Source organism: Onychomys torridus, chromosome 6 (genome assembly GCF_903995425.1).
Source record: "Onychomys torridus chromosome 6, mOncTor1.1, whole genome shotgun sequence".
NCBI lineage: Eukaryota > Metazoa > Chordata > Mammalia > Rodentia > Cricetidae > Onychomys > Onychomys torridus.
Genome location: NC_050448.1, coordinates 73,924,198 through 73,942,444, shown reverse-complemented (window position 1 = coordinate 73,942,444; position 18,247 = coordinate 73,924,198). Strand labels below are relative to the sequence as shown.

Sequence of the window (18,247 nt, the reverse complement as noted above, 5' to 3'; positions counted from 1 at the left end):
CCATGCTCCAAGGCTAGCACATTCCTCTACCCTTGTCCACAGGCTCCAGTCAAACTGAACTGCAATCGATGCCATAATGTTCCAAGCCCTTCCCCTGAAGGGCCTTTCACAGTGCTCTACTCCTTCACTCTACCTTACACAGAGCTGATTTCATACTAAATCTTAGCCTAATGCTCTAGGCTCAGGAGACAACTCCCCTGACCGTCTCTGCTGGTCTTTTCAACTGTGCTATCTTTAATCCATCTTCCCTGTTAATCCAACTGTTTGAATTAACCATATATTTATTACTTATTTCCATATCCACTGTTTCTTTCCCTGTGTGACAAGTAAGGCCCATACCTATTTCAAGTTCTATCTTATTAAGTAGAGCCTAGAATGACATGCCTTTGGCACCTAATGGGTTTTTGTTAATGAAGAGTGAATGAATGGGGGTGACGTGGGGTGGTTCATCAAACCCAAAGCAAGGACAAGACTGGACAACTCTTCACCGAGCCCCCCTTCAACTCCTCATTTTGTCTTCACTTCTGCATCACAGACAAAGATCATTAGTGTCTTTCAAATTAGAATCAGCTCTATTAGTAATTTCCTGTGAAGTTGAGGCTATTAACAGCAACCGTGTTCAAACGTGGCCCTGAGATAAGCAGTCATGGAAAAGGTAAAGGCTGTCAAAGCAGTAGCCTTCACTGACTGTATTTTCCTAAACTTAACGTTGTTCTGTGTGAGGCACTGAAGACTGGAAGACAGCAAGTGCTTGGGAAATGAATTAAGCGTTCCTCACAATGCATGGTATGGACGAAACAGCACAGGTTCTAGAGATGAATCCTGAAGATGAGTATTGTAAGAAGAACCCAGGCCAAAAGAGCTGCCCTTATTACTGCTCTTGTTTGTTCTTATTTTTTAATATATTTATTTTATTTTTTTCATACGGATAATTGTGTTTAATTTTACATATCAGCCATGGGTTCCCCTGTCCTCCCCCTCCCGCCCCTGCCCCTGCCTTCCCCCCAGCCCCTCTTATTTTTTAACCATACAGATTGGAAGAGTTTCCATCAAGAATGAAAAAAAAATGTTTGAGCTGGTGTGTCCAAAATAAAAAATAAATAAAATAAATAAATCTGCATTGGTCTAATTGCAAATTAGAGGAAAACTGGCTGGGCAGTGTAGGATACAAGAAGTGGCTCAGAATCCTGCTGGATTTGGTTCCTCAAACCTGGCAATGGTTTCAGGCATCCTCTCTGCTTCCTGTAGCCAATTCTCATCAAGAATAAGACTGTTACCCAGGGAGAACATGGCTATGTCTTTTTGAAACATAGTTTCCTGCTTGGAAAAAAAGATCAAAGTTCAACAGTCTTTCACTCAGAGAAGATAAAGATGCAGTGGAAATTTCCTGCTAATTACATGAGGATATGCTGGCATTAAAATCTTCCAAGAAAATGGATAGAGTATTGCATCACCTTTATTCCCAGTCTACCAACTTACTCTCCATGATGAGATTCTGGGCATGGTGTACCACTCTCTTTCACAGCCCTGCCAAGTTGGCATTCTGAGAGCAAATATTAGCAATAATAACTTCAGTGTGTTAGGAACTCTGAGAGTCTATAGGTTGGGAAGACAAATGTGAGGAAGGAATGGAAAGGGGGAAGAAAAGCATAAAATATTCCATGAAAATAAAAATGTTTAATTCATACTTCACAGCCAAAGAAGCAGGGCTATGGGTATATAAGGAAACCAACATCTAAGTCATGATGGCTAATTCTCTCAAGGGTGCAGACACTTGTAAAACACATGCCCAATGCCATGCCACCAAACAGATGCAAATTTCTTAAAATTATGGAAGCATCCTTCATCTTAACTCATGGCTTCTAGACTTTAGAATTTCATAAGCTGTTCTAATCCCTCCCCCAACATTTGAGAAATCAACATTTATGTCCCAATTTTTATTCTATAGACTGAAAAAAAAGAATAAACATATATCTACTTGACGAGTGTCATTTCATAAAATAAGTAACATTTTGCCTCAAAAAGCAAACAGGCCAAAATAGAACGATGTAAGTGAATGTTTGCAGCTGTATTTTTCAGTGAACTTCAAAATGCTTCTCTCCAGTCACTGACACTGATTCAGACTCAGCTACCAGATTGCAAATTATAGCACAGCAGAACAATTACTTATCAAGCAGTGTGCTCCACCAGTGGCAGAGTCCAGAACTCACACCCCTAACCTTCCAGTTGGCATTTGGTAACATATCACATGGCAATGTTTAATTGTTCTCAAAAGAAAGCACCCTCAAGTTGGAGGAAGATAAAATAGTTAGACTATGGTTCTAACATGATGAATGTCATGAATGACATGGACTATAAAGGCTGAGTTCACTTGCGACCAGGAAAGAAGGTTATAGGGAGAGGTTAGTATTTTTACCTAACTTGAAAGGTAGAAGAAACACAAACAGAAAAGGTGGAAGGAGGGATGCAATCCTGTGAAACTACCTGTAATAGCAAAACAGTACAAGGTAAGCAATAAAATTTCAGCTATATCCCTGAACTCTTGCAAGTATGCGATGGGAATAACAGGAAGTGAGCCTAGAAATGAGGCCAGTGATTTAAGACATAAAGTGTTTTAATGGAAAGACTTGAGGTCCTGGACGACTTTGTGTCTCAGGCTCTGAGGCATCATTGCCGATTTGTGATGGATAAATGGTGGCGTCAGCATTGTGCTTTGTCAAGATCCTTCTAGAGATGATTTAAGACAATTGGGGAGACATTCTGATTGACATCGACAAAACCAATAAGAAGCTATCTTCAGAGCCAAGGTGAAGGGGTGGCAGGACAGAACAAGGGGGGGGGGGGAAGCAGTGAGATTAGAAAAAAGAAAATATGTCAATAGAAGCAACAAACTCAAAAGGAAGATTTGGGAGGAGGTTCTGATGTCTCACTTGAGAGACCAAAAATAAGTCACCAAGGATGTTAGTGAACTGAAGACCATAAAGGAGTTTACAGTGTTTTGTTTGTCAACAGCAAAATGCAAAGTTCCTACCTCTCAAGAATGGACCTGCTAAAAAATATGATCTAGAATATTACAGGAATCCTTTAAAATGTTACAAACATGAAAATGCTAGGCTGCCTCGGGTGAGTGACAGGACTTTGCTCTCAATACTCACTAGGGAGAAAAGAGGGAAAAAAATTATAATTACTCATCTTATCAACCATCCTTGCAAGCCAGAAGAGGGCACCAGATCTCGTTACAGATGGTTGTGAGCCACCATGTGGTTGCTGGGAATTGAACTCAGGACCTCTGGTAAAGTAGCCAGTGTTCTTAACCTCTGAGCCATCTCTCCAGCCCCAGCCTCTCAACCATCCTTGGAAAGCATAAGACAACCCATTTTCTAGAAGAACCTAAAGTCCAGACAGAGAAAGTCACTTTCTTGAGGTGACTTAGATGTGCATAGAGATGTAGGACTCTGATCCAGCCCTCCAAATGTCTGGTCTGTTACTGTCTGAGCAACTGGACAGATCTCTTCATTAGGAAGACCTGCTGATACTTCAGCTGAGTTCTGCTCCTTCCAATGGGCTCCTTTACTGTGTGCCTCCAGATACGTTCCTAAGAACACTGAAGACCTACTATACTGGCTCTTACCCTACACAGGCCTCCTAACTACTTCCTTTAAAAGACAGATCATAAACAACTTTATCAGAAAATATTGATTGCTTCTCATTCTGGACCATAGAGGTTAATAAGAACAGAGCAATTAGAAAAATATATCTTACAAAAGAACAATTAGAACAATTTCTACTCCCCCAGAATCTTCAGGAAAAGTCTGAAAATCACCACTATGTAGCAAGCCCTGATATGTAGGATACAAACTTCATGATGCCCAATGGGAAAGACCTAAGGTTGTGGTATTTTATTAGAAGGCACTGTATTATATTAAATCACATATACACAGCCAAAGGGAGTATTAAACAATCACGCTGGTTGATTTATGCAGCGACTGGGGATTAGTTAAATAGGCAAAGGCTGTTACCTTGATCTCAAAACAAGCAGAACTGAGTATGACCCATCTATTTTGAACATCATCACATCATGAATTCATCAACTTTTCATGAAGACAGAGATCAAAGTAGTAACCTATTCACCATAATCCCTTCATGAGCCAACGCACCTTGTTCAATTCCCAACCATCTACTTTTCCCTAATGAACGATTTATTCTTTAAACCTGCCTCTATCCCCTGCTTTCCTCTGTCTTTCTAGACACAGACACATGGCAGTGCTGACTGATTCATATACACTCTCTACCTACCGCCCCCCCCATGTAATTCCATGAGGCAGGCATATTTGTGGATACAGAAGGCACAAATTAAAAGAAGTTAAGAAACCTATTCCGGGTCACACGATTTGTCAGTGTTTCAGTCAGAGTCAATCCAACAGGTGGATTGCTATGGAATCTCCCACTCCTAACCATGGCCCTTGTCCTTCCCCCACCCACCTGCAGACAAAATATATGTCCAGGTGAAATGTAATCTGACAGTGGATACTTCTATGAGAGAAAATGAAGTAATGAAAGAGATATCAGGTGCTTGTGTTGAATCCCCCTTCATTGTCAAAGTAAACTGAAGCTCTGGCTTTCAGGTGGGTTACAATAATGGCTCTTGTAGCCTGTAAAATCAACTGATGAAATAGTAATTATGCTCATTGTTTAGCATTCTGTGTTTTTCTACCATAAGTGTCCTGAAGTTCAAATGCATGTTACCATAGCACTGCCTTTGAAACAACCACTAAGTAAAGCAGTAGCTGGCCCCCTACTCCCTCTTCTCTGAAACACAGAGTGCTTCAGGTCCCAGTTGTTCAAGGGGTCATGTGCATATTGTTGCTATATCTTGCATTGAAATTTGAAAACTTTCCTGAAGATTTCTGTACAGCCCCATTCAGACTGCTGTAGCCTTCCTATATAAAAAGCTTGAGAGGACTTGGGAATTTAAACAGCACCCAAAACAAATTCATGTTTTCCTCTACCTTATATAAAGCATAGCAGCTATGAAGAAAACTTGAATTTAGGAGCACTTTACACATGCTGAAAAAGTCTGACAATCAGATGTTTAATCTCCTCAGGAGATAAAGAACTTCTAAGGAATGTTACCCAGATAGACCAAGAGAGAGAGAGAGAAATGTCCTTTCCATGTGAGATAAAGATTAAAAAAAAAAAAAAACACCACCATCACCAACCTAGTAGAGAGAAAGTACTTGATAAATATCAAATGTTTCCCTCAATTGCTTTGTGCTCAGAATAGAGCAGCTGATTCAAAAGGCAACACGTGTCATAAATTGTAAGTTCATTTTGCTTGCAGTCAATCCCAAAGGAAAGGATGCTAATGCACGGGCCTAATAAAATGAAATCTCCTTGTTTCAGCAAAGGATTAACTCACTGCAAGTATTCTACTAATTAGACAATTTGACAAATATACGATATGGTACAAAATGGGCTTGACTGCACATTTTAGGGAACTTTATAAAGAAAGATTACTTATAAATCCATTTAGCTATCTTCTTCAAAAAACAAAACTGAGTAATGTTTAAAATAAGACAGTAATGCTCTGTCACTGTCTTCACCCTTCTCCTATCCACATGTCTTCTATGTAAGCCTGGCTGGTTTCTGTGTATGTGTCTACCTCGGAAAATGAATCAATACTTCCAGGAACTCTCCCTTATCCAGCAAATCAAGGAATCCTCTGGCCCTGTGTTTGCTGTTGAACTATGCTACTCTGTTATCATTGTGTTTACACATTTTTCTCTTAACTAACACTCTCAATAAGGAGAACCATCATCCTAATTACTCCATTAACCAGCTCTGTTTCTCTACAAAGGCTAGAACCTAATAACTTCTCAATACCCACTTAATAAACAAAATGCTACAGATCCCTGGTCTGTTTGCTGACCACATGTACATGCACAGAGTCTGGAAAGGAAGCAATGAGTTTAGAAGCCTGGTGTCTGAGGTCACATGGAAGAGAGATGCACACAGAAATCTTCAGACACAGGGGAGAGCAAGACTCAATCCTGCACAGTGAGGACTGTCAGGATGTGGGAGAGATCCTGAACACAGGAAGACATGAAGACAACATAGGAGCTTAGTGCTCTTGATGAGGGAGCTTGTTTCTGAGCTACATGTAGACCATGTCAGCTGTGACTGGGCATCACCATACTGTCATCACCAATGTTTCATGTGTGCTGCAAGACTGGCATCTCTAGTTCTGACTTCTCCGTGACATTGAGAAGAACTAAGTATTCCTCACCAATAACAAGACGAAGATGCTTTGAAATCTGGGAGGCAGCAGACTCTCCACAGTGGCCTCTTACCTGCTGGTTCTGATAGGCTGTGACTGTGGTGAACACCGTCTCTGGAAAGTTGAATGTTTTCACCCCATCCCCTACAGGCACAGGTTTGGTGGGTGAAAGATCACTGCTGAAGTCTTTGCGGATCACATGGACTCGAGGCTGGTATTTATGCATAGAGTGCAGAATGATCTGAAGCAGGAAGAGGAAACATTAAGCTAGGTGTGACATCTTTTCAAACTCTCATGCAAAAAAATAAATCACAAGACGGAAGCATTGTAGGAGGAGGACAGATTAAGGGTGGGATGCACAGGGGCCTAGAAATTGATGTAACCACTCAGGGCAAGAACTAAGCCACTGGGTAGCACTACCTGGAAATGTATAACAGGGTATACCCATTGTGGATGGTAGATGTGGTTCATTTGTTTAACTGGAAAAATGCTGGCCACCCATTCTCATGTTAAGACAGCACTCAACTACACCTTCTCAACCTCCGCCACGTCTCATATTTTCCCCTCTACCTTCAATTTTTAAGCAGGTACCCATGTTTCCTTTCAACTCTACACTTAGTTCTTCACACTCATTGAATTTGTGGACTTCATTTCATGTCACAGAAGTGTAAATGGCATATCTGTGACCTTACCCCCTCAGAAAATTACTATTTCCTGGAAGAAAAGAGCTGTAGCCACCAGGACGAATGCTGGCATTGACTGAACGTTCAGCACATCCTTTATTGCCAGAGATAAGTCAATAGCATCAGTTGTTCCGATTATACCAGCAAAGCTTGAGGCTTTTTTTGTAAATTCACAGCTTTCTTCACCGATCAGGCAAAATGGTCATTCATTTGTTTCTCTCAGGTATTGTCTTGTGAGCTACTCTGTTGAAGTTTGTGGTTTCTTTTACCAGTGTTTAATCTGCCCTCTGTTTCTGTCTTACCTCCTTGACTGGTCTGTGGGTCCCTAGAGTAAAAAGGACTTTGTCTGATACATACAGGCTGATACATAGCAGACGGTTGCTAAATGATAGATTTGTAATAAATGAAACTTAAGTGGAGAAACTTTTTTTAAAGTTTATGCTTAGTTACTTAAAACGGTGGACAGATTCTTTTTTACCTATTAGAAAGGGTCTGGGGCTAATTAGCTCTAAAGCAAAAGGAGAAAGAGGGAGAGGGAGTAAATGGAGTTCTTTAACTCACATGTCCTTGATCATCCAGTTCGTTGTTGGTCAGCTTGAGTTTGTCGAAACTCACCACCTGTCTCATCCAGGTGTCTCCAGAAGCTAGGGAATCTGGGTGTATATAAACCCTTGGAGGCACGGGGGAGTCCGCATTGCCAGCCACCATCCACTTGGAGCTATGATACACATATCTGAGACACAGAACGAGGGGGAGAACTTAGAGACAGATGCACATAAGAGTGGAGACCAAAGAAACAAAGAAAGGAAGGAGCGGGAAGGTGAAGAGATGACAAGGATGGAGAAATGATGGGAATGACGTGGAGACTATAAATGAGAAGAACAGAAATGTGGACAGTCAGGGGGAAGTGAAACTGCCCTGACAAAGACAATAGGAAGGGATGGGGGCTGATGGAGAACTGTTGTCCTTGATGATCCAAGCCACAGCTCTCACAAGGAAAACATTCCCAGAGTCTCTTTTCTTCCTTCTCCCTCTCTGTGCCATGCACCCCTGTGTGCACACAGGCATCCTGAATCCCTGAGTCTAGCTAAAGAAAAGGTATTTTATTGCAACCTTTCACCTTTCAAATGCAAACCATATAATCTTTAGCCACTTGTTCAGGATTTTGTTCCTTATTAAAAACATCTTCCATATTGTCCTATAAAAAGCAGCCATGTGCAGACACCCTCCAGGCTTCTGACTCATTAACCATTTCCTTGCTAACCATCTGAATTCTGCGAGGCATTTCTATGAGAATGGGGGACTCTTTGCATTAGTGTAACTACTCCAGGAATTGCCATCAAATATTCCTAGTGCCGGCTTTAATGGACTTGGTTTGGAAATTATTCATTGTTCACATCATTTCCCCATAATGTCCCTGTACATGAGATATTGATTGTAGCAAAGAGAGTCTGTTTTCCCCAAGCTCAATAATTTTCCTGTGGTCCCAGGTATGTGGCACCTCCTTAAGTTTTGGTTCTAAAGGATTACATGGGCACAGAACTCTAGCAAATAGAAGCATTCAGCCAGAATTATAGCTTCCAAGATTCTCTTTAACTTACTGGAAGCGTTTTCTCACCTAACCCCTACAATATAGACCATGCCTCTCTTGGACGGCTCCCTCTTCATATTATTATTGTTCTGGCTTCTGCATCCATATCTCACCTCCAAATTCAGGGGCTTACAGCCAAGTTCTCATACATTAGACATTTTAAAAATTCACCACTGATTTTACTGGAATCTCAAGACACTAAGCAAGCCACCATGTATTTTATAATAACAATATAAATGCCATCAAAAAGACTTGGAGAATACATTGAGATAAATCTGAGATAGTTATTTATCAAACTCACTTGCACCCATATTAAGGGCAGTTGTTCCCCTAATAAGATTCTCTTCTTACATTCTTTCCAATCCTTCAATTTGTTCTTCTCTATCTTTTTAAGAGTTGCATGTTACATGTGCAATTGAATATATTGCACTTGCCTACTTCCTTCCCTCCAAAAAAGCCTTAAATTCCAACTCATTTATCATTTCACAAGACAGATCATTCAATGTGTTCATCCTTTTAACATTACCTCAGTTAATTCCAGATTCAAGAAAGAGCCACTTAATTTTTGCTCCTGTAGGGGACACTGTAAATTCCTATTCTGTCCAGAGACATACAGAGGATTTAAAAACACACTTAGTGGGGTTGGGGATTTAGCTCAGTGATAGAGCACTTGCCTAGCAAGCACAAGGCCCTGGGTTTGATCCTCAGCTCAAAAAAGAAAACACATTTAGTAAGCCCTGGTTTCCTATCTTTAGTTACTGTTTCCTGCCTGGTATTCTACCACACAGACCACTGGCAGACCCTCTGCCCTTATTCACGTAAGGAGTTTAAGGATACCTGGGATACTGGTGACTTCTACAATCCCAGATTCCAGAGTTCTTACCTGTATCTTTTATTGTCCACAGGCACAATGTCCATTGCTATATAGTATTGTTGGTGTGGATCCAGGCCAGTGATTTTCACTCTCATGGCAGGAAACATCCTCCTGTGAAAATGAACAAGGGCATGAGCTCAGGAGAGGAGGAAAATAAATTGAAGTACAAGCTTCAAGTGTCTTCTCATTGGGTATTTTAAGCACATCCAAGTCCAATATCCACTAATTCCCCAAGTTGGCTAATTATTATTTCACTGTAAATCATCACTGCAAATGATGAAGACTAATATTGCCAAAATTGCATCTCTTCTTGGCTTAAACTTCATGCACCTCATGATTCATACACTCAAACAGTTCATACCTGACTCTGCTTTATATTTTAATTAACCTTTTAGTAGCATATATCAAACATTTTACTGAGTTTATTTGGAAATTGTCACTGAAAATTAATTTCCCAAGGAAATAATGAAACAAAATCAATTGCTGCTAGTCTCCAAACAAAGGGCCACTAAAGATTTTTTTCAATGCATAAAACTGAACAAAAATTTCTGCAATTTCTCAGGCTGTCAACGTGTGTGTCAGAGGAAGGACCCTGTGGAATAAGGAGCAAATACCAAATGAAGTCTAGTGGCCTCTGGGCAATACCTTGCTTCCACCACAATGGCTTGTTAAACTTGCCAAAACAAGTGAGGTCAGGATGTGGCACTTTACAGCTTCTCTCATAACTGAAAGGAGGAGAGGGCACAGCTCAAAAGAGGTATTGGATTTCAACAAGTCTAGAATAAAGTTTGCCATTCTCTTCAAAAACTCCAAGAAGAAAGGAAAGACACCAAGTTTATTTGCATCAAACCAGACATTAAAAAGTGATCAGTTTAAAAATATAGATTGCCCTGAGAGTGCTCTAGGATACTTGTACACAAAATACTACATTAAGCTTAACCATCTGGGGCTAGTTAATGGAGCTGAGCCGACCACGGTGCTAATGAGGTCAAGGTCACAAGCTTGATCCACATATGGCCTAATTGGCTTTGCTCCATTTCACGGCCATAGACCATGCCCTGACCTCAGACAGCCATCTTGCAAATGTGTGCAAGGCTTTTTATACAAGTCTCACATTCAATCCTTATCCAGCAAAAGTAACCCATAAAGCAAATGTCTTTCTGGCAGCAAGTCTGTACCATGAGAGACAAGAGGTCTTTGATAAGGATGGTGGGGAATTCTGAAATAGTTGCACCAAATGCATAGCCATTCCTCCTCCACACTTGATCATTTTCCAGTCATTTTACATTTTCTCTTCCCATCCTCACAATTTTAATGAGGAGGCCTTGAATTTTAGTCTTACCAATAAAATGTGATGAGTGGCTACACTCAATAACATTCACTATGAGTTACACACTTTGATCTACACTAATTCTCCCAAACATCTGAGCCTTAGTCTATAGTTTTAAACACAGACCAGTAATTGCCTTCTTAACAGCAAGAATTACTATTCTCCTCTATGTTTTAATTACTAGGAAGCATCTGGTGAGAGACAGAGAGAAAGCTTACTAATGGAGGTGAGAAGATGTGCCTCCTCTTGGTCACCTACAAGAGCTGTGCTACACTGAAAGAAATAGATTTACTTTTGCTTTAATAACTTCAAAGAAAGGGCACTAGATATTTTTAATTTGATATTTTCATTGTGACAGTTATATAATCCTAAGTACTCAAATTATAAAATTACTTTGGGTAAATCATTCTGTTCCTATCATCTATAAGACAAAGCAAGGCAACTTCTGGACTGCCCACCTGCTTACAATTTCTCCATGTATCTTCTGAACTCTCCAGATACTGACCAATTTTTGTGTTAGTATTTTAATACTTTATACAACATAGGTCATAACACATTGAAAAAGAAATTATCTTTCATATCTCATAAAATGAGTCAGTCATGTTTGGTATTAATTTTATGGTTAAATTTAGGTCAATTCTGTCTTCTAAATTCATTAATCTCTACACCTCTGTCCATGGTGCTGATTACATGGATTGGTTGGTGTTTCCCAAATTGAGGGCTCTGTACAGCTGGGTGTGCAGGAAGATATAAATGGTGAATAGTATTTCCCTAGTTGTAATAAGATATACAGTCTTATCTACCTACCTAAGAAAAACAGAACTTCAATGTGACTGAAGAAGAAACTGCTAGGGTATTGGTATTGTCAAGAATCAAGAGGATTTTTGTAAAACATATATGTGCAGAACTTCTGAAGTTAAACACTGAAATATTGGAGGTGCACCAATGAACTGAGTTACAACATTTGTAAAGGGAGGGATGCCATTAGGAACAAGATGCATGGAAAACATAGACCCAACAACAACAAATATGAAAACCAAAACCAAAAATCATTCTAGACAAAAAGTAGGTGTAATATTTCACCTCTCTCTATTCAACCTCTCTATTAAAATAAAGTTCCTTTAATTTCTTTGTTTTCCTCCAATTTTCAACACCATAAAAAGTAGAAAATCTAAGTAATGAGGAGGCACCGAAGATAATTCTCCTTCAAAGCTGAGCTACACAACAAGCCTTTCATCACTATGAAAAGTTACAGTGCAATAGGAATACCAGAATAGAAACAAGCAGGAATTCAAGTTCATTTCATTCATGGTTTTTAGATTTTTTTTATTGAATTTGTTTGTTTCTCTATATCCATTGAGATGTAGAGAAAACATAAACTAAACATAATGAGTATTTCCATGAAAATAGTGTGGAAGCAATAAGTTAAATGGAGCCTTTTCACTCTGATGATGTATAAAACTATATATATATATATATATATATATATATATATATATATATATATATGCTTTGAGAAAATAAAATAGTATAGTCATGATTAACTTCAATAGCTTTTCCTATATATGTAAAGGCCTAATCCAAATTCAGTTTTATCTAAATCATTTTTATTTTGAGTCAGAGACAAGAACTACAACTATTAATGGGGAGAATTGATAAAATTATGATATATTTTAAAGCAACCCAGATGCATGGAGTTTGGAGTTACTGCTCAATAGCCCTTACCCTCATGAAGCTGATTAGCCTTTTCCAGTCTTCATTTCCTTGAATCCACATAGAAGAGTCACATCTCACTTTGCAGGAAGGACTCTTGTGAAGTTCAAGTACTATGTATGTTCAGTGCCCAGCACAAAATAAACACATAGCTATGGAAAACTGAAGGATGCCAGTAAAGTCATGGTTTAACTAAAGGTGCCTCTTTTAAGAGAGACAGTGGTTTCCATACTTTTATTATCTTGGGTAACTAGTTTCACAAGAGACTCTTCTAATCATAATGAAGTCATATAATAATTTTAAGTCAACAACCAACACTCGGATCAATAACCTTGGCTCAACGGCTGCACCGAGCTTCATTCTTAAAAGGGCATATGATTACTTTAGTCTTTGAACATATAAACTGTTGATTTTAGAAAAGGTTTCTTGAAAATATTACATGGAGGAATAAGTATTTGCTTCGGGCCTAACTTTTCTCTATTATATATCAAGAATTAGATGACGAAGTATGTTTGAGGATGGAAAATGTTGTTTGTGACAGCAGACACAGTAAGACCACATTAGCAAATCCAATTGCAGAAGAGGAGGTTCAAGATTCTTGAGCTTTGCTGACTCTACCACAGGTCAGTGGGGATGGGAGTAACAGGACCCACTTCTGTAGTGCCTTTGAGTTTGGTCATTCAACAGAACATCCTTACCTGCCTGCTTTGGTGATGATCATCTCCGTTCCAATATCATGGAACCTCTTCCAGAGGTCAGCACATTGTAACTCCACCTGAATCTCCTCCATGGTAGACATGGTAGCAGGCACTGGGCCTGTGGCACCAGACGCCAGGTCAGTGTGAGTGCTGAAGGAACAGGAGGTCCGCTCAGTGAGCACCTCAGAGTCGGACCCAGTGCTCTGCTCAGAATCTGTAATGTGAACAATCAAGGCCAAGGTGAGAAACTGCCCAGTTGCCCTCATGCCTGGCTGTAAAAGAAGGGGGTTGGGAGACATGGTGGGCTTGGGAGAGGAGTGAACAAAAGCAGACTTGAAGCTAGGAAGCTCCAGAGCCCAGCACTCATGGAATTTTATTATTTATTTTATGGTTTGTTTTTGTGATTTACGACCTTCCTTCAGGTTTCATGTTTCCAACATGACATCTGGCATTTTAGTAAGTTTTAGCAACAGCTGAAGAAATTCAGTCTGAAACGGGCAAAATAAAGAGTACCAGTGTCACCGTGTTGAAGGGAATGAGACCAAACTGGAGTGACAAAATAAATGTCACATTAAATGAAAGTCACAAACACAGACTCTGCCGTCTCTAGGCCGTGATTGGACTGTCTCACTTGCTGCTCCCAGCATCATGTCCTCTCACTCCCTGACACTCGGCATCACTGCCCATCACTCAGTTATTTTTAAACATAGAAATATTTTCTCCACCCCTCTATTCCCTGATCGCCAACACAATGAAAAGAGTGGTTTGGCATCTTTAAAAGCTGTATGTGATACATTTGAGCAAACAGTTTTTCCTATAACCCCAATCGGACCTCTTTTGACAGAGGGGGGAAAAACCCAAAAACCTCTTTTGTGAGGCAAGGATATAACCATATGGGAAAGGTTACTAGAGAAAGCAGTTGAAGTAGAGAGACTAGATGGGGTCAGGAAACCCCATGATTGGTTTCTGAAGTATGGGGGAGGGTGGAGCGATCCAAACAAGAAGGTGGGATCCAAAGCAACCAAATAAAAGCTGAATCTGACATCCTGGGCCACATGGGGTTTTCTTGTTCCTTCTGTCCTCAGACAGAGGAAATGGACCAAGGGCCGGGGCGGGGGGGGGGGGTGCTAAGAGGGGCAGGGGAAGGCTGAAATCTGATCTTTCTGGGACATTTGAGCTTTACTGTCAGGAACCTGATATCAAAACTTCTAAATCCTAAAATTGCCCACATTCAAGTCATCTTAGTATACTCTTCTTAGGTCAAATGATATCAAGCCTCAGAAGCCTGTTTATCTAACTCACCCCTTAATACCAAAGATTTCGATTACATTCCTTAGAAATAAATACATAAGTAGAGGTTACAGGTACAACATAATGCTTAGATAAATGACATTTCCACTTTTCTTCCAAGAAGACCATTTATTTGTTTATTGATTTATTTAGGTTTTTTGAAATAAGATTTCTCTGTAGAACAGCCCTGGCTCTCCTGGAACTCTGTAGACCAGGCTGGCCTTGAACTCACAGAGATTCACCTGCCTCTGCCTCCCAAATTCTGAGATTAAAGGCATGTGCCACCACTGCCCAGCTGTAGACCGTGTATTTTGACCATATGAATTCCTGCATATCTTCTCATTTCTTCCCTCTCCCTTTCTTATCCTCTTCCTTCCTCCATCCCAATATGTATATATATGTGTGTGTGTGTGTGTGTGTGTGTGTGTGTGTGTGTGTGTGTGTGTGTATGTGTGTGTGTGTGTGCGTGTGTGTGTGTGTGTGTGTGTGTGTGTGTGTGTGTATGTGTGTGTGTGTGTGTGCGCATGTGTGTGTATGTGTGTGTGTGTATGTGTGTGTATGCATATATGTGTGTGTGTATGCATATGTGTGTGTATGCATATATGTGTGTGTGTATGTGTGTGTGTGTGCGCATGTGTGTGTGTGTGTGTGTGTGTATGTGTGTGTGTATGTGTGTGTATGCATATATGTGTGTGTATGCATATGTGTGTGTATGCATATATGTGTGTGTGTATGTGTGTGTGTGTATGCATATGTGTGTATGCATATATGTGTGTGTGTATGTGTGTGTGTGTGTATGCATATGTGTGTGTATGTGTGTATGTGTGTGTATGCATATATGTGTGTGTGTATGTGTGTGTGTGTATGCATATGTGTGTGTATGCATATGTGTGTGTGCATATACATATAAATCCATATGTAAGATCCACAAATGAGCAAAATATACAATACTTGGCTTCCTGAGTCTGGTTTATTTTACTTAATATGATGATTATCTTCAATCGCATCCATTTTTCAACAGACAAGATGATTCCACTCTTCATTATGACTGATTAAATCCCATTGTGTATATAGGCCACATATTCTTCGTTTATTCATATGCTGATAAATGGTGCTGCAATAAGCATGGACTTGCAAGTATCTGCGTGGTGTTGTGGCTTCCCATCCTTTGGGCATATCCCCAGAGGGGATACAGTTAGGTCATATGGTATTCCATTTTTAGATTTTTGGAGGAACCTCATACTGATTTCTATATTGAGTAGGCTAATTCCCATTCCCACCAGCAGTATATAAATGCTGTTTTTCCTCCACATCCCTACCACAATGTGTTCTCATTTTTTTCTTTCCTTATTTAGTTAAAATATAATCACATCATTTCTCTCTTCTCACTCCTCCCTCCCATGCATTCCATACCCCCAACTCCCTCTCAAATTCATGACCTCTTTTTTTCTATTGTTGATCTGTATTGATAGATACACATAAATAAATATATAAATACAGGCTGCAGAGTTCATTTAGTGTTGCTTATATGTATATGTTTTTAGGGCTGGCTACTTGGTGTTCAATAACATTTAGGGGGCTTGCTATGAAATAATGCTTTTGTACCCTGGTTTAATAAAATGCTGATTGGCCAGTAGCCAGGAAGGAAGTATAAGCAGGATAAGCAGACAAGGAGAATGCTGGGAAGAGGAAGACTGAGTCAGGAGATGCCAGCCCACTGCCCATGTAATGGCACACAGGTAAAGCTACAGAACATGTGGCAACATATAGATTAACAGAAATGGACTGAGTTTAAGTGTAAGAGCTAGTCAGTGGTAGGCCTGAGCTAATGGCTAAGCAGTTTTAATTAATATAAACCTGTGTGTGTTAATTTGGGTCTGAGTGACTGCAGACCATGGGGTCACAGAGCCGGACAGAACCAGGAAAACTTTCAGCTACAGGGGCTTATCCCTAGGGAAGACTATATCTCTCCTCCTGCAGTTGTTAATTACTCATAGCTCTTCATCTAGTGGCAGAACTCAGTGAGATGTCATCCATCCATATTGGCATGTCAACTTGTGTTGTCATTGTTTAGGCAGCCACCTTGTTGTGATTTCAGGGGTGTAGCTTCTCTATCATGTCTATAAGACAGAATCTTGCAACAGATTTCCTAGTACAGATAGTCATTTTGACTCAGGTAAGATGGAATCTCAGTATTATTTTATTTGTGTTCACTTGATGGTCAAGTATGTTAAACATTTTTTTCATATTTACTGGCCATGTGTATTTCATCTTTTGAGAACTTTCTGTTCATTTCATTAGCCCGTTTATTAATTGAGTTGTTGGAGAATGTTTGGATGGGTGGTGCTTTGTTTTCAGAGTTCTTTATATATTTTGCACATTAACCCTCTGTCAGATGTATAGTAGCAAAGATTTACTCCATCCTATAGGATGTCTCTTCACTCAATTATTGTTTCCTTTGCTATGCAGAAGCTTATTTTCATACAATTCCATTTGTCATTTCTTTGTATCATTTCCAGAGTTGTTGGAGTCCTTTTCAGAAAGCCCTTGCTTCTGCCTGTGTGTTTAAATATCTTTCCTATCTTTGCCTCTAATAGTTTCAGATTGTTGTGTCTTTGATACAATTTAAATTGATTTTGTACAAGTTGAAAAATATCAGTCTAGTTTGATTCCTCTACATGTGTATATCCACTTTCTCAGCATCATTTGTTAGATAGACTGACTTTACACCAGTGTATGTTTTGGGCATCTTTGTCAAAAATCAAGTCATGCTAGCTATGTGAGTTAATTCTGGGTCCTCTATTCTATTCCAGTGACCTGTGTGTATTATTTTGTGCCAGTATTATTCTGTTTTTCTTACTATGTCTCTACAGTACAATTTTAACACAGTTTTACAGTTGTGACATATCCGGCATTGTTCTTTTAGCTCATGATTGCTTTGACTATCCAGAGTCTTCTATACTCCCAGATTAATTTTAGGATTGTTTTTTCTATTTCTGTGAAGAATGACATTGGTATTCCTACATGGGTTACATTAAATCTGTAGATTGTCTTTGGTAATATAGTGATTTTCACAATATTAACTCTTGTCAATACATGAGCATAGCATAATGTTTTGATATGCTTACAAATTGCATGGTGTTTAAATCAGGTTAAACATGTTCTTGAGTATCTATCATTTCTTTATGGTGAAAAATTTCAAGTTCTTCTTTATCCCTTGTGGAAGTGTGTGTGTGCGTGTGTGAGCATGCATGTGCATATATGTGTGCCATAAGTGTGTGTGTGTGTTAAATTCATACCTCTAGTCACCCTGCTATACATTAGAATACCTGAATTGGGGCTAAAGAGATGACTCAGAGGCTAAGAGTACTTTCTGCTCTTCCAGAGGACATGAGTTCAATTCCCAGCACCTGTGTTAGACAGTTAACAATCACCTGTAACTCCAGCTCCAGGGGTCCTTTGGCCTCTTCTGGCCCCTGAGGAAGCTGCATACACATGGCATACATTCATACAAACACACACACACACACATACACACACACACACACACACACACATAATAAACCTGTTTTTAAAATCGAAACACCAGAACTTACTGTTCTTCCCTGAGTGTAATGGCCATTGATGGAGTTTCCCATCCCTCTTTACCTCTACTCTTAGGAGCTTCAGATAACTACCGTTCAACATTCCATTTCTAAGACACCGACGTTCTTTAGATAGCACATATAAGTGAGAATATGCAGTGCCTGTCTTTCTGAATCTGGATTCTTTTAATGAAACTAATGATCTCC

The 18,247-nt window shown here is 39.7% G+C and overlaps 1 protein-coding gene across 1 annotated transcript in view; it reads right to left on the bottom strand.

Annotated features, from left to right (window-relative positions):
• Positions 1–18,247, bottom strand: part of Tbx15 (T-box transcription factor 15) — a 106,673-nt gene that overhangs the window by 33,792 nt on the left and 54,634 nt on the right. The window contains exons 2-5 of the mRNA XM_036191173.1: positions 13,167–13,380; positions 9,435–9,536; positions 7,522–7,693; positions 6,351–6,518 (exon numbers count right to left, since the gene is read on the bottom strand). Coding sequence (XP_036047066.1) covers positions 6,351–6,518; positions 7,522–7,693; positions 9,435–9,536; positions 13,167–13,380 — 656 coding nt within the window. The remainder of the gene's footprint in view (positions 1–6,350; positions 6,519–7,521; positions 7,694–9,434; positions 9,537–13,166; positions 13,381–18,247) is intronic.